The sequence below is a fragment of the Argopecten irradians genome, chromosome 14 (assembly GCF_041381155.1).
Source record: "Argopecten irradians isolate NY chromosome 14, Ai_NY, whole genome shotgun sequence".
NCBI classification, from domain to species: Eukaryota; Metazoa; Mollusca; class Bivalvia; order Pectinida; family Pectinidae; genus Argopecten; species Argopecten irradians.
This window is the reverse complement of record NC_091147.1, coordinates 13,954,362-13,972,614: the sequence shown is the minus strand read 5'-3', so window position 1 is coordinate 13,972,614 and position 18,253 is coordinate 13,954,362. Positions and strand designations below refer to the sequence as shown.

General features: G+C 34.3%; 1 protein-coding gene across 3 annotated transcripts in view; it reads left to right on the top strand.

Annotated features, from left to right (window-relative positions):
- Window positions 1–18,253, top strand: part of LOC138307227 (neuroligin-4, X-linked-like) — a 186,947-nt gene that overhangs the window by 149,735 nt on the left and 18,959 nt on the right. For 2 of the 3 annotated variants that reach the window (XM_069247865.1, XM_069247864.1), the window contains exons 2-4: window positions 1,372–1,521; window positions 9,430–9,618; window positions 9,994–10,017. In XM_069247865.1, coding sequence (XP_069103966.1) covers window positions 1,372–1,521; window positions 9,430–9,618; window positions 9,994–10,017 — 363 coding nt within the window. The remainder of the gene's footprint in view (window positions 1–1,371; window positions 1,522–9,429; window positions 9,619–9,993; window positions 10,018–18,253) is intronic. The other variant, XM_069247866.1, reaches the window with a different exon arrangement.

Sequence of the window (18,253 nt, the reverse complement as noted above, 5' to 3'; positions counted from 1 at the left end):
GAGGTAAAAATGATAACATATAAAAGGGCATAGGTTTAAATGTCTGACTGACGCAAGACGAAAATACACCATGTACACGCGTATTCTCATAGCTGTATGTGGGAATATCGCATCATGATTAAGTAAATAAAAAATACAATATACCTATGGGAAATAAATAGTTTTATATATTCTTATGGCATTAACCTTTCCTATTCATATACATAAACACATATCAATTCTTTTTGAGAACAATATTTTATAAAAAAAAATCTTTCAATACAGGATTGTTTTATACGTTAGAAGATCGTTAATGGTTTATTATATACACTAACATTGAAATACATTTACAAACATTCATATGTTAGACACGGATTTTGTTTAGACATAATATTTAGGGGGTACAGTGCGGAAAAAAATAAGGAAGTTCGATACTTCAATTTAGAGGAAGATTAACCGTGAACACTAATAGTGTGGACATTTTTCTCCAAGCCTGTGAATTTTACAGTAAACCACATCAGAATCCACAGGCCTTGCGTTTATTCAATTATTGAATCTGAATGGCTACACTAGTGACCAGATGTCACACAATTGCTAATTCTGACCACTCGGTGCCCATTGAGGTCAGTTATTGATACAATTGTCCGAAGCATTGACCGCAACGTCTGTAGAACGCATGTACGTCGTCACTAGCTATAGATTGTTTCGATCGTGCGGTCAAGCCAGAGGTAGCCTCCCAAATACATTCGGGGAAAATGGACATCTGTTTATCCTTGATTAAATTACATTTAACAGTAATATCCTTTCCGGAGTATGCGCTTGCTGGGAGGAGAATCTTGTTTCAAGAGTCTGTTACAAATTAAAAATTGACAGCTCTCCGGTCATAGATTGATATGCCCCTTAAAATGTGTCCCCGGCAAGATTAATGCTTTTCGATTAGCATGCGATCATTTCAGTTTTACGGAGAATGGATCTGAATCCTTTCTTTTTTTGCTCATTGCTAGCCCCACTGAATATTACCGTTGCCATGCCAATAACAATTTTCTCGCGACAGAACAACAATATAGTTTTTTTGGCAAGATTATATCCGTAGTGTTTCGGAAGATAACATTACTCTATGACTCGGTCGTTTTCACTTATGTTTTTGTATACATATCAAGTCTTTATCTATATCATATACACAATATCCGTACATTGAAATACAAACGCATGTTGTGTACCGTTTTATGTGTGTGTTCAACGAAAAGTTTGGATGTGAAAAAATGTGAAATTTTATGTGTGCTTGGCAAAGATGGGAGGATCAAATTAGTACATTTACTTACATAGTCATTGATTATTTCGATTGTTATGATGGCTATAGTGTAAAATGAACTGTTGTTTTGTGTTTTACAGAATGGAACGACACCACTCCACTTCCGGTCATGGTCTTTGTTCATGGCGAGTCATACGACATCGGAACCGGAAACGCCTACGACGGAAGTGTCCTCGCCAGTTACGGGGAGGTAATCGTGGTCACAGTCAACTACAGACTTGGAGTCCTGGGTAAGTTTGTAATCAACATTATTCTTTTTTATTCAGTATGTATCACTTGATTAATTTTAAGGTACACATTTGGTTTCTATTTGTATGTTGAATGCATCATCGGCTGTGACGTCGACATAGAGGTACTGGTGTTGTTGATTGATTTGGGAAAAAACAACACATTGGTTAATCATAAGAAAATATTATTAAGCATTTCTTCTGTTAAGCTGGTTCAGAACGTGTTTGTAAGAATTAATGTCACTATTTTTAACGTCTTCCGGTTATGAAACAAATGTTATTTGATATTCCATAAACACCAAATTGTTACAAAAATGTCTCAATCCATCCTAATATAACACTAAAACCTTTTTTTTACAATTATATCAGTTCACTAGAGCGCGATGTCTTCACAACAATAATTCGTTATTCTTGATTATTAACGGCATTCTAAATAAAATCAGTTTAATTATTTTGCTCAAGGCTTAAATCGATTTGAATTCGAAAGATATCGAATTCTGACACATTTTGCACACCAATTCAGGTACCCTTACTCTATCTGATATCTATTTTATCTGGTGGAAATTTAAAGCGATATATTTTTGAAGGTACACATCCATTAAATTGATAACAATAACGCCTTAATATTTTAGAATTGACATTTACACAACTGACATTATATTTATATATGGAAACTAGTTCTAGCAGAGAGTGTCCACAGATACCTCACACTGTAAATGGGTATAAAGAGATACTTAAATCATGTCGTAAAATTAAATCGAAATGAGGTTTTACGTACTTTTAGATTAATAACATAGTAATGGTAGGGTATCATATAGAAGTCAGGTAGGAGAGGAATATGAAAAATTGCTGCAGATAATTGTGCACCAGCTGTTTTTTTTTTGTTTTTTTTTTAAGATTTCATCGAAATAATACACATACTTATATGGACGTCATATCAACGGTTATATTCCAGATAAGACTTGATCTAATTTCGGTTTTTTTTGTGACATGATAAATGGACTGATAGACTCGAAATGCTGCCAGTATTTTGTATATACAGTGGAAGTTACTTCCTTGTGCCTTATACAGACTCGTAGATATCTACATAATGTATAAGGCAATAAGTCTAAAAATGCAGTTGATTTAATTTGAACAAAGTATAATTAGATTAAAAGGCCGACGCGATTATATAGTATTTAAATCAACGTTGAAAAATGATTAATAACAATCTACAGTGTAATTCATATTATTTAGTGTTAGAAAGCAAAATGAAACAAACGTACAAAGGCAATATGTCTTCAAGTCAATTTGACCTGAAATTGACCTGGAATTGTCGTGAAATTCACCTGAAATTGAGGTCAAATTTACATGAAGATTTTTTCAGGTCAATTTCTGGTCATTTTCATATGAATTCAGGTCAAGGTTTTGCTTTTTTCAGATCAATTTGGCCTAAAAAAATCACCTGAAATTGACCTGAATTTACCTGAAGACATTATTACTGTGTAAAGAGCAAATACAAATCAAATTAATATGGGTGTTTTAGTGATGTAATTATATGATATATTAATGTATTAATATACTCAAATTTTATGCCATAATTCAGAAACCCTTCATTAATTCGCCATAAACTTCTGTACAATTAGACTAGTGACATACAGAAACTCATCTCAAATCCGTTACTCAAATCTTTTCCGACGATTCTGTCAATTATAAAGTACTTTTTCACGCTGAAAAAAACACATCCTCCATAATGCGATAGTATTACCAATTAGTCTTGCTGTTTCCGCGTCGGTAAACCATTCGTTTTCTCGTGCTAATTACAACCGCACTCTGTTGATGACAAAAGTACTGTTGCCAGGTCATGTTACCACCTGTGGGATAAACGAACCACTTGGGTGACCTTCCTCCGCGGGGGAAACCCTACGTTAACTTCGTTATCTATAAAGGTCACGTGGCACATAGAAGGAGAATAAGGATCATATGTCTTAATGGGCAAAAACCGAGTGTAGGGATGGCTATTCGTTAGACCGACTGCTTCATTTACTGGAGATCAGAGGCAACCGGAAGAAATATGCGATTTCTCTAACGAGTAAAACGTATTCGTAACTTTAGAATTACTTGGAAAACCTTTCACCGTTCTGGAGTTTTGCAAATAGATTTTCCGGATCTCTAAATCGGAAGACGCCGTGCAGTTTGAGCATTAATGTAACGTTTCTTTCTATTTGTGACCTGACTACCGTTGAAATTACCCAGCATGCTTCAGCGAGCATACATATGTTCTGATCTATATAGAAGTAAAAAGAGAAAACTAGGTGACAGGCAATTTATATATTCTGCCGAAACGTACGCCTAAGATATGCCTTGATGGTAATGGAAGCACAATGGCCGATATCACGTGATCATATAACGTGTTGGATTCCTTTTAAGACTTCGTTGTCTCGTGGTATAGCTGCCTTATGTTTAACATGTTTTGTATTTCTCAAAATAGCAATCTGAGATGTTTTACAACATATACGTATGTCTTTACATAGAGAGCACCAATAACATGAAAGTAGCATGTTCTACCGAACTATTGCAGATAATTGGTTTGAGAGGGCGAGAATTCGTCAGCTGATAAATGCAATGTGCTTAATTTGGCATGGTAGATTTATATCGTATAAGCAGTTGTAAGTTAAGAACTTTACACAAGTTAATACAAATATCTCTTTCCTTGAAATACTATCTACTGTATATCACTAAGCCATCAAGGTCAGCAGAATCATTCCTTTATAGAAAAGTATTATGGGAAATTACAGATCCTACTGGGCTAGTGGTTGATGTGCCTGGTATGCCAGTATTTTTTTCAATTACTTAATTCATATATCTCTTCAATAAGAGTTGCTTTCGAATACTTAACCTTTATCCATATTAATGCAAATCACCGGTAGCGTATATTTTACTCAAGCTAAGTTTATTGAACGAAACAATAATGTTATGTACTGATGTGTCAGCATTAACCTGCTATGTCATGACAGTTCAAGACCAAATTAGTGCAGTTGCTATGTAAAGATGGTAGATATTTTTATTGTTGTTTCTGTTTTAATGAGTGTATACTACAACCTTATCCCCGCTAAATTCATTTTTATCTAATTCACTAGAGCTGTGCTGTGTATATTTGTGAAAAAATGGAGAACGGGGCTCTTGTCCATTTTAAAGCGCCATCTATCGTACCCATACTGTTGAAGTTACAACAGTAGACTGCACTTATATTTAATTAGTCACTGTATGATAACAACGAACAAACTAGTTACTCAACGTTCTCTCATCTGTAAATTAAACAGAAGCTACCAATTCATTTTTCATCGAAGTGGAAGTTACCGCTTGGAATATGTATGTGAAGCAGTGCACATTTCATGTCTTAAGATGTTATATATATATATATATATATATATTCTTATTATTTGATGTTTCGAAATTGTCTTAAAAAATCTTTAAAATTGCAATAAAATTATCTTTAAGAAAATAAAAATCCTAAAGATTGAGCATGCAAAACGTTCAGCAATAATTGATTAAGATGTGTTATTGTGAGTGCTGATTAAATTTATACCACATAAATAAATAACATGTACATCAATCAATTTTCTGTTCGTACAGTCAAATATAGGAAGTTTGATAAATGGGGTGTCAACATCTATTTCAGCCCCACGCTTGTAAAGTGAATAACGATCTCTGTCACAGGAATGTTTGTAACATGGCTTAAAGAAGCTAGAATATTTTTCATCTCGAAATAAAAATCAATGGCCGAGGGGTCAAGGTTACGGCGATATCGGTGACTAAACCGACTCTCCTGTCAAAGTTTGTTAATATACATCAACCTATGAAGTCAAGAATTGATTGGGTTTGATGTAAATATATATGACGGCATTTTTTGCTGTAGGTAGGAAATTTAACTTGACTTCAATGCGACTCATCAATTATCTTTTTAATAATAGGAACAGATTTCGATTGTCTGAAGCGTATTGTAAGATAATTTATCATTTTGATCTACAATAAAACAAACAATTATGGCATTTTGATAGTGTCTTCATTTGATTTTATTTACAATTGTACGTGAGACAATCAATTTGTATTATTTTGGGGATGTAAAGTGAAAATAGCTATAAAAATGCTATTTTTTAGTGATCAAAGTTTTCCTATTTGATATGAGGAACAAATGTTAAGATTGTTTCGCTTTTCACTTTATTTAACTTTCACTTCAATATATAATTTAATGAATCTTCCCAAATGCTCGTATGATAGTCAATAGACAAAATCCACTGTGCAAACCTGACTATGAAACACATTCTCTGGATTAAGAGGTACATGTATTTTTTAAATTGCAATCGCTCGCAGATACAATTGTATCTAGAAAAACAAAATATTCACACTAGACTCACTATGAAGAGTATTTTCATCAAATTTATAGATTTACCGGAAAAAACTGCATTGCTATCTCAAAGACTACAACCAACTTAAATAAATTTCAGATGTCAATGATACGAGAAAAAATAAACAATATTAGCATTATATTTTTCAACCTGGCAAACTTCACCTAAAAATACTGTGATAATGATTTGTATCAAAGGGAGTTCATAATTGACTATTCATTTCAATTGTGTAAGTGTGATTTTGGTTCATTGATTTGAAAAACAAATTTAGACTGAACGTTGTTCTGTCAAATCAAAACAGCGAGGTTTGTTTTATAAATGTCGCTTGCATTTGCACTTGGGTTAAAATCGCTTTGTTTAGAACGTAATGATTTGAGGTCCCCAGAACACGTAAAGTAAATGTAAAGTAAAACTTCAAATAAATAAAAACAGAAAATAAGAAACTTTGTTTATGAAATCAGTGACTTCCCTATGATAAGACACGAACATTTAATGGAAGCAATGAGATTGCATAATATTATCTTTCCATCTTTTCCATCATACATTATACGTATAATATGCTATTGGCAACATTAGATGACAGTACGAAGTGTGTGTTTGTTTTACAATTACTGTTCAAAGATATGATGGATTTTATACAACATTGAGCAGAAAAGTCGTGTCAAGTAAAATATGTCTACTCTCTCTCTATATTGATAAAAATGGTGTTCAGCTTTTTCAAATATTTATCTATTTAGTTCATAGTTTTCATTGCTTGCTTTCCAAGACTAAAAAGGTTGTGTTAAGCAAAATAAGTCTACTGAAATTGTGTCTTACCATAATGTTCTGAGTTGTTTGAAAAATATTTACCTATTTAGTTAATGGTTGTTATTGCTTACTTTACTACATAAAATAGCATAACATGCAAACTTAAAATGTGAAATAAGTTTGTTGGGAATTCGGTCAGTTGACGCGTTGGAATGTTTGATAATGAGAAAACAACAATATAAAGTATTTGTCAATCTCAATTGAATGTTTTTAAATTGTATTTGTCAGCTTTTATGACGGAAATTTTAAAAGACGTGTATTATGCTGACTTTCCTGCTAAACTGAGAAAAAAAAAATAAACTGCATAACGCTCAAGGTCGGAACTCATTTATTGTATTTGTTTTATAACACCTGCCACAAGGTTGTTGTTCACTTACGTTGCACGACTTGTCACCTGATATTTTATTTTGTCGCAACTTTGTCGGAATATCACGAAACACCAAGGACACCCCACAGAAGTCATTCGTAGATAATACAAAATGATCACCTCAGATAATATTTCCAATTTTTGTTCTCTCGCCAAATGATTTCTCCTGTGTATGTCGACACGGTATCACGTGACGATCACGTGTCGTTAGAATGCCACTGTGTCACGTGACGTATACGAAACGTGCCTCCCGTCGTGAACAGACATTTGTCACATCGCGTGGCGGGGAAGCCACTCTGTCATGTTGGAGGATAATATAGTTATGTAATCGTCCCTCAGACGATGTCATTGTATCGATGAAGACGAATGATGATTAATCGGGTTTTTTAGTGGGAGGTATCCCATATGTTTAAATCTTAGCAAAGCATTGTGCAGGGTTTACTATGGCAAGACGAAACCAAGAAACGTCTTAGATAATAAATTTCTGGTATTGTTTTCAATCATTGTTGTTGTTGATTTTGAGGGCGGTTATGATACGCAAAAACAGTTTGCATGAGTTGCGGGAGATTATGTTTAGTATTAAAATATTATACACGTATTGCTGTTATAGATTGTTCATTTCTGATGAGCTTCCTTCCTGTATATTATATTTAGCGTGTCAATTTGCTGACTGTGTGTCAAGTTGCTATATAGCAAAAGAATATGCATACGCATATATCAAAAACATTGCAGAAGCCGGAAGTGATTTCTCATGTTACCTTGCCACAGGAAATGTTGTTTTCTAGCCAAGTGTCTTTAGTTCTATTTAGTTGTATCTGTGCTCAATTTGGAAAGACTTGAGTTTGGCAGCGTATATAGCGAATTGTATTAGTGTCCATATATCAGAAGCGGATGAAGGATTGCGAGAGTATAAGAGGGTCGCACCACGTGAACGCTTCCCTGAGAGGCTTTAGATAAATGTTACATCATCGCCATACCTATTCATGCAGTTTACAATCTACAACTCTGACACAATAAACTAACCGGATTCCCTATATATAATCAGGCAGGGGGCTGATAGTGTTAGCTCATTGTACCTTAAGTAGGGGTTAATACAACCTTTGGCGATACAACACACTTGTATAACATGCTATATTGTAAATGCTGTTTTTATCTAACATCTATAAACATGTGGCTGCGCCTCAAGATACTTATCGATTTTTGTTTTATACAATACAGATTCTGAAATTAAATGGCTTTTGTTTTATAAAGATATTTTTGAAGACAGAACTGTTTTTTTTTCTTTTATTTGTGTGAGTGTTTTAGCGCGACTGAATGACTGGTCTAGTCTTTGTTTCAGTAAAAAAGATAACGTTATATTTTCCATAGGAATTTCATTTCTTCTTGTCCGATTCCACACTCCCCGACTTAGGTCCGTTCTAAAACATGACAACACAGCAACTATGAAAGACCGCTAACAGTGGCCATTCTATGGTAACGTTGGTCTATTTAAATACGAATCTCTTATGTAATCACTTGACAACGTGACATTTGGTCTCCTCTGATTAACCAATTCGTCATTTTTTTCAATCTTTGCCCTTCAGGTAAGGAGAAAAAACTATACTTCTTCCCCGAATTGCATGATCGTAGGAGACATTTAACTTACGATTTATACGTTGGCTTCTTCAAAATTGGAGAATTCCTAATCATGTCTCCCTTGACATTGTTTCAATTTTGGTTTTTGAGTTGAGCGCTCGCATCTTTAAGGAAAGATGAGTTAAGTGCAGAGTGCCGTTGTTTCTAACGATGTTCCTGCTTTACGCTCGCCATTCCGATGTTTAAACACCATGTTTCAATGAGCTATCACAGGAGAGAAAACTATTATCGCAAGGAGACACAAAACTATATGCTACAGTCTCCTAAACCATACGTGAAATTTACACTCGTACCACATCGGACAATAGGGGGTGGCAAAGTTGAATTCTAGTTATCAATAGTACGTTAAACAAAATAAACTAAAAATCAACCCATCGTACATATTGGAAACTTGCCCCGTGATACTGTCAACACAATGGATATATTAAGCGGATTAAGGGATTCGACAGACTTTGACTTGCTTGCCATACATCAAATGATTATTTCGAGCTGGGAGTTTTGTTGAATATCCTTGGTAGTCAATGAGGAAGCAGAATAACGGCAGTGCTATCCTAAAACGGCACAACTGAATCATACCAACACACATATGTAATCAACACTCACGCATGTGCTACTCATGTGTGTCACAAATCAATAGACGTTAGATTTTTAGGCGCAATAAAAGGTAGGCTGATCTAAACCTTTTTCTTAACCTTTTTGTATTTTTGTTTCCAGGATTTCTGAGCACTGAAGACAACAACGCTAATGGTAACTACGCTTTACTTGACCTTTTGGCCGTACTTACTTGGCTCAATTCCAACATCGGTGAATTTGGCGGTGACGTCAAACGCATTACCTTATTTGGGCATGGCTATGGTGCGGCGTTGGTGAACCTTCTACTGCTGTCACCAATGGCTGATGACAGTAAGTATAGCTTGAAATCATGAGTTTGTTCAACAAAGGAAAAGAAATACTTTTTTATATAAACGGTTGTATTACCTCAAACTTTAGATTCTCTGTCTTCTATTAAACGTGTTTTAAATCAATTTTTTGCTATGGTTATTAGTTTTATCCGATTTAAACACATAGTTTAGATTACTAGACCAGACAAAATGATAAATAATTTCTCTAATAAACACATAAAGCTATAACACACCGAATTATTTCTGATATCGTTACTTATATGTAAATGGTAAATCTGAGCAAGTATTGGCATTATTAAATACCAGTGTAAAGTATTGCTTGGCCTTCGGATTTGGACATAATTTGATTCATCATTATGTAAATATTGAATTTCAGTTGCTAAAACAATGTCCCCTACAGGTAAAGTAAAAAAAAATACCTAATTCAAGCGTGTCAAATTGAATGTGCCAGTCACAATGTGCTTTATTAACATCCGGGCCATCATTCACGGCGCATCTAACATGCAAAGCACGTGTGAACTCGAGTTTGATTGTTCAGTCACTCTCACTGAATCCGTGTGTACATATATATTTACATGTAAAACGTACGTGTGTGGATGACTATGACGTCATGAAGATTGCCTAACTATGCACGTGTGTAAATTCCCTATATAGTTTGCATAATACATGTACCTCGGCTAGATGAGAACATATTTATCGTCAGACATGTTTGTCTCCATTCAGTTTCATTAAGAAACTATTATTTGTTTATTTGATTGTGCTTTACGTCCTTTAAAAGCTATGGTCAATGAGGAAGGCAGTACATTATTCAGTTCGGAGAACAAAGCCGGATACCAAAGAGACAAATAGCCGATCTACGACCTTTTTCGTATGCTGATTTTTGCAAGCATCTTCTGTTCCGTGTCATGTATATCACGTGTAGAGAAAACGCACGAATGTACGTCATCTATCTCACTGAATGATCAATTATCTGATCATCTGTGCATCTCAAACATTATAAAAGAAATAATTGCGCCTATCTGTAAAACTACACCCCAAATTGCAAAATTTGCCTATCATTTATAGTCTTCTTTTTTTTTTTTTGAATTCATTAAGAGATGATATTAATATTCTGAATACTTACATGTCCATGTACAATGCATGAGTGCAATTTAATTGCTGAACAATACTAGCATGGGATCCAAAGCAAGCAGAAAGCGTTTCTTTACTCTTTACTTTTTAAGTTCAGAAACAAAAGAACCAATACAAAATTCTACTGGAATTTCAATCTAGGATTTGTCAGATATACTTCAATTGGTGTGTTTTAAGCTTATATGGAGGAAAATTGTTAACCAGATCTTAAGGTAGAAATATTATATCCATCTGTGCTTGTGTTTTGCATTTTTTCTGGGTTTTTTTTCTCTCTAAATCAATTAAATGGGCTTGATATAGCGAACGCATACATCCTTTGAGATGTACCATTACTCCTAATGTTGCTCGGTGCAGTTTAATGGCGGTTTAATGTCACCAAAATCGACTACACAATCATAGTAGATGGTCGTGGGAGATGGGAGATTAACAGAAATGTAGTCAAGTCTTTCAGTCTTTATGATACCATTGCGAGGAATACTCGATAATCAAAGATCTCGGGGGCTTTGTCGGTAAAACAAATCCAAACTCTGTCGTCCCTGCGCTCATTTATATGCGATTGGTGATTGCTTTGTTTCTGTATAAACAATCCCGAATCACTTTGAAGTTCCCAATTTGTCGGTTGTAGAACTTTAGTTACTACATACCTAATGGATTTGTATAGAATAAACCTCCACACCCATTATCGTTGTAGCCAACACAAATCGTAAGTATCAATGATAAACCATTCTGAACTGTCAGAGTTACTTCCCTTTATTGAACGATAACTAACAGAGTTATCCCCCTTCATTAAACAAAGGGATGTAACTCTGATAGATCAAAATGTCATATAACGTATTGCACTAGTGTAGACGAATGAATGTTGTTTTGACGTCCACAGATAACCTACGTAAAGTAATTATCGATTGGATAAATCCATTTACTTTAAACGAAAATATTATATCGTTATGTTTTACATAGTTTATCGGTTTGGCAACCAATGAAATTACTGGAGTTAATGAATGTTCGTTCATCTAGATCTAGATCATTCCTTAATGGAACAAGTATACGCAGAAGCCACTAATGTTAAACTACAGATATGCTTCGTGGTGTGTTCTTTGCCGGCTGCAAGTACCATAAATCAGCAATGTGCCCCATATTGCACATATATATTTCGAAGTATTTTATATTTTGTATGAAATATGCGTGAACCAGTTAGGGTTACTGTGCCTTACAAAAATAGATCAGATAATAAATATTAATACATCAATAGACAAATTATAAGGCTGTTCATCAAAACTTACCAACTTTAATCAATGTAATCAAACACAATACCGAATAAATTCCTAAGTTAAACTGCACACGAAAGAAAGTTGAGAATAAGCATACAGCTTTAACAATTAATATTATTGAGGGTGGTGAAAGAAATTACTGAAAATAAATAAACCGAAAATAAATGTAGACGCAAATTAGATAGATCGCATTATCCTTTCAATGTATTCCAATTGATGTAATTAGAATGTGTGACTTTTGACTTTTGAATTTAAATCATAGCTCAGCGTTTATGACTAATTACGATAAAAATCGCTGTCGAAGTGATCTAATCACTTACACAGTCCGCCATGTCGTGACACCGTGATCCCTCAATGTGCCGTCAAAGTCTACAGTTATAACCATCATCCCACGCTAATTGACCGCTCTTATTTAATTAATTACACGTGCTGCGTTTCACGTCATAGCACAGGTACCATTTCCTATTTTATGGGTAAACTGGTACCCAATTTACGAAACCTAATTAGGCATGGCGCATGCCACTAAACCCAACTTCCGGTTTTGAGCTTTTATATACGTTATCTTATGACATAACTGATGCTATCTTGGATTTTTTTTATCAAAATGTATTTTATATTACAGTGTAAGGATACTGATAGCAATCAATGGACTTTATGATAGGATTCTTATCTCCCATAGATGTAGATATGATCACGGCGCAGCGGAACACAATTATAATCATAGACTAGACATCTATATGATGATACTGCTTTTATTGCTAACATGGTTTAGTGTCATGTCAAGCTGTGGTGGCAACGAAAACCAAAAATTAGAGTATATTATTCTGATGCAGCCTTAACTGAACCGCAATAGGCCAGTAGATTATAATTTACAAGACAGCATATAGAATGAACGTAAATACATAGGAATACCATAGGGTGGCCATACAGTATTAACCAAAATCACGGTTACTGTAAGCTATTCGGTCAGGTGACGATTTCATGAGCAGTGAACCCCATGGCACGTATTTGCAGTGACTTCCAGATTCATTTATCAACAAATTAAGCCAAAACACCTGTACCATATCTTTTCCTGAACGATGAGGACAAAGAGTGGGATTTTATCATACAAAAAACATTACTTTGTTGTATCAAAATAGGTTTTATTGAATAGTAAACATATACATATATTCATATTCTCTAAGAAATTAAAAAATGGAAACTTACCAAGATTTCTGAAAAAAAACCAGCTTGAAAAATCATATTTTTGTCTCCAAAGTTATTTCGTGAAGACATAATAAAGGTGGTTGGGTTGCTTTGTTGATTTTATGAAACGGTAGTCAATGTGTGATTCAGGGCTAATTCCCAAAGTCGACACCTGAATAGTTACCTTACCCTTCTTAGTGAGTTCTATTACTTCCTCTTAACTACATGTATATGTGTAATATGCACAACCTGGACACAAACCACGTCTATATTGAAGCTTACAACCTTGATGACAAAAATATAAGGTATATTTTTAAGAGATCAATTTTAACTATATCAAAATAAAATTCACTTCCTAACAATGCGTGTAATAATAATGCAAAACAGCCTATAGACCGCATATAACATAAACATAACAACACTGACAAATAATAACATTTTGAGGATGGCAACGAACAACTATAATATAGATAGACCAAAGTACTGCGTAGCAACATATAGCCTTACCACTGATACCACCCAACAATGAGTTATAGCAAGTAACTTTATTATTAAACACACTTTGATATTGCATGTTGGGTTTAGCACAAAAATGACTAATGTAAGATAAAGTTATAGTACATTATAGTCTTAACCAAAATACCAATACATTATGTGGTAAAAATAATTTTATGATAACACCAACATTGAGAAACTTGGCCTCCACGTCAGCAACATATGATTGTGTAAATAAACGATCATATTTGAGAGTAAAACACCTCATTTTCATATGACTAAAATCAAAATATATTTAGTTGACTGAAAAAAATGTTACATAACCTTTTCCTTTGTGCGTCATTTTTTTTTTAATTTTCTGTCATTGAATATAGTCATACGATAAATGCGACTGCAATCATACAATACTGGCCTTCGACTGTCATGGCGCTTTAGAACTCGTTCATTACAACATTATATTGAGTAATTTTCTTGACCCAAAATCAAATTCCAAAATTTTCCAGAAAAAAACACCTCATGGACGATTTATTCTATATAACGCATTTATAAGGAAAATTAGTTTAAAACGTTTGAAATAGCACTTAGACGACTTGGTGCAATTTATCCCTCCTTGCAAGGAAAGTTAAATTAGAAAGTTGTCAAAGAGGATAAATTTGAAAATTAATATCCGTTTCTGACTTCATTTTCGTAAATTGCCTCACAGAATTAATGTAGAAATTGTCCTTCTCAAGTTTAAATTAGATTATTAGAGACTGAAACATGCATAGGGAACAAGTGTATTTGTCGACGGCGAGAGAGTTGCTTAGGAGTACGGCATGCAACATAACGATTGTCTTCGGTGACGCATAACTAAGTGCCGCAGGGGCAGCTTTAGAAGGACAACAACTGTCTTCCTTGATGTTGCTGTTCAATCTTTGGTGTATGGTTTGGTCTTTCTTTCTCGCTTTTGCTTTTTATCAATAGTGTGGCGCGATTTTTCGCAGTATATTCTAATGAAAAGGAAAAATAGCACAGAAAGAGTGTCTATAAGAGACTTATAGGGTATTTCATGGCATATCCTGTAGATCATTACCGTATTCACATGATTGACGTTTTTTTAAATATAAATACCATTGACCTATTTTTGTGTGTAATCATAATATTTTGCAAGGTCTACTTTATGTTCTCGTGTAAACTTTGATTTATTCATTTCAAGTTCCATGCATGTTCAATACATACACAAAAATGAGGTTTTAAATTTTTCTTTGGGTCTCTTTATAGTGTATTGCATGATATATTTTGCAATCGATCATAAGTAAAATTGCCGGTATTGTCTATAAGCCCTGTCTATAAGAAGCATTTAATACATTCTACCATGATACACACGTATAAATATATATATATATAGTAGAAATTTGTGACAATATATTAATATACACTTGCGTATATGTTTTTATAACAGCTAACATTTGATTCCCTACCGAAAAAAATATCAGTTTGTTCTCTTATGTAGATATAACAAGCTGACAGGACTCCCTTCTCGAAAATATCATATAAATAGAAATTTACATACATCGGCTGCAAAAGTATCATCATTGCTATTTTGTTGTTTTCGATTACTTAAAGAAAATGCATATTATTTTCTTCATCGCCGTAAATAAAACTCAACGATATAACGGCTGTTTATAGGTGATTCCCTTGAGCGCTTTTCATTTACTTCATCGGAAAGCATTTAGCGCGGTTCACATTTAATCTTGAAACAGCATTCGATCTGAAAATAAACTTTTGATTTAATTTTCGTCCTTTTGAAGTCACATTGAAAATAACATTAGTGTCAACCAGTCCATAGAACCTTGAGCGATTTGTTTTCACATTCAAGTTTTACGACCTTCAAACAGGAAGGGTCAAGGCAAATTATCTTTACAGGAACACAGAATATGTGTGTGTCGATATAAAAACTTACATACATGTGCTTACAGAATACATAATAAAAATGATGTGAAAAGGGAGTGATTATTATGATATATTGACATTTTATAAAACGAGTCATAAATGAATTTATTGCTGTGAACTTTAAAAAGCGCAAATTTAAACTCTGAGACGAATTCCGCACAATCAGACATAGATATGAACTTGATTACGATATTATTCATCTTATAATTAGTTTGAAAAATAATGATTTTAAAGTCAAAATCCTGTTCCCGCTCACACTAGTGAAGTAGATAATGGATAACATGTTGACTGGTTCATATTAGAAGGTATATGTCAAGTTTCTGCGATTTTTCGCTGTTGTAGTACAGTAAAGAATTGAGATGTGTGTGATACGTCACACAGTGTGACGTATCACACAAGTTTACGTCTATTTGATTACGTTGTCCATTGATGACGTATGTTAAGTGCAACCATGGTTCTGTGGTTCTGGTAGTGCGTGTATGTAAGATTGTTCCAGGTTTTGATAAAGGTATTATGAGAAAATCAATCAATTTATGTGGGTTTTTTGTTGTTGTTTTTTTGGGTTTTTTTTTTCAAAACAAAATTTATTCATCATTACATGTTGAACATATTACAGTGTTCCTTCATTTTTTATTATTTTTTTTTATTATTTTGCGCAAACAATACATTTCAACATACTATTACATGTGGCATTTTGATGTCAACGAATTACGTTACATGATGCGAACCTCGGATTATTGGTCAGATCAAATGTAAATGAGCCCGCCAAATTCAATGTTTATATTTCCGAATGACGGTTAAAAAATATCAAAGTATCATTATTTTGAATTACCTCAGATCAGTTATAATGTTATTCTGCAGAACCATATACAAAAGTGTCGCCACAACAGAATGCAGCCAAGATCAATCCTAGAAACCCATCGGCGTATCTATTTATTCTTCTACACCACGTGATATGTTTATGTTGCTATTGGGAAGTATACGCTTCTGACAAAACATCGGCCTAAGGTATAGGGAATTTTATCTGCATATCTCTTGTGATCGAATGCTGTTAGAACACCCCTCCTGGGAGGGATTTCGGGCATGTTCAGCTGGGGTATATGCGAATGACATCGTTACCGAAGCCATATAATGTGAAACAGAGTTTTAGCTGTCGTGTTCAGAACATAACCTCCAATTTCATTGCTTTTTGAAATCGGGATTTGCTGATGAGATGTCTGTGTTAACAAGTTTATATATACGTCGAGAGTGACATCGAAACACGTGTTCTAGACGGGTAGCAGTTATAAATCCTCAGGCCCAGACAAAGCTATTGTGCTCGCGACGACCAAGTCTTGATAATTGTTTAAAATCCTACTTTGTTGGTAAAGTTATTTCCTTCGTTGCAACTGCATGTAATGTGGAATAATTTCCCTAGACGATGTTGCTCAGAGAAGGAAAATATCTGCATTACCAACTCATTACTATTTTCAAAGGAAACATCGATTTTGATGTATTCTGTAATTGAACGGAGTGGAATAGACTCCCTGAAAGCAACCGGTAGCTAGACTCCAATATGGATGGTAACAACCATTGTCATATCTTTCGTGCGTTGGCTTCCTTCTCCATTGCGATCGTCGCTGTGCTTAATATCTCATTTTGTTTCCATTTCTTTGCCCACCAATCAGGGGATATCAAGATCCGATACATTTGGACAATGCTATCGACTCCGTATTTAAAATGGAAATAGAAAATAATATTCTTCAAAATTGGAATTTTGGTTAAAATAAATGGATTATGAAACTCAGACGATTGTAGCTATCAATGTTACAAGCACGCACCTTTTAGAAATTGAATTCCATTTCAAAATGACAGAACAAAACAAAATACTTTGAGTTTATGGCTACTCGTCAGGACTATATTGTTTTAGTCACGAAGAGGATGGTTATTTTCTGTATTGTGACCTTGGAATTGTCTCCTACACAATGTCGCAATGTCTTTAGGAAGAATACTGACGTGAATTACAGTAGACAGGGCAAAATACTAAACTGTTACTAGAATCCCTGAGTAATTTGTAAAGTCTGATTTCGTGTAATTTGATAGCCGCACAGCAGACGTACGTCTAAGTAAACAAACAAATAAAACAAAAGAAATGTTTCAACTTCCTGTTTAAAGACGTACGAGGAAACAATGACATAGGCGAGAACTTTTATTGCAAATGTTCGCGACAAGAAGCACTATCCCATTTGACGATTGCCACATTGTCACATGATGTATTGCCAATGACGAAAATCGTGGCGTTTTACATGTGCATCTATTCAAAAGATCTACTCCCAGATTTTAGGTCTTAATCCCCATAAAATTCGATGCTTGTGCAGATTTTATTGACGAACAATACCTATTATGCGCCATAACTGATTAAAGACAGCAATACCATTAAATGTGATTTCTGACAAAAGGCTGATATGTTGCTATTGGGTTTGTTCTGTCCTGCCTAAATACTTTAGTACTCCTTAAATTATATCGCTTATGTTTCTTTAATAATTGGTTAAAAGCTCAATAGCCACCGTTCTTGCTGCTTTTGCTTTCCATTAATAGGGAAGAGACATTTAAGGCATTGTCGAGAATCATCTCCTTTTCCCAGTT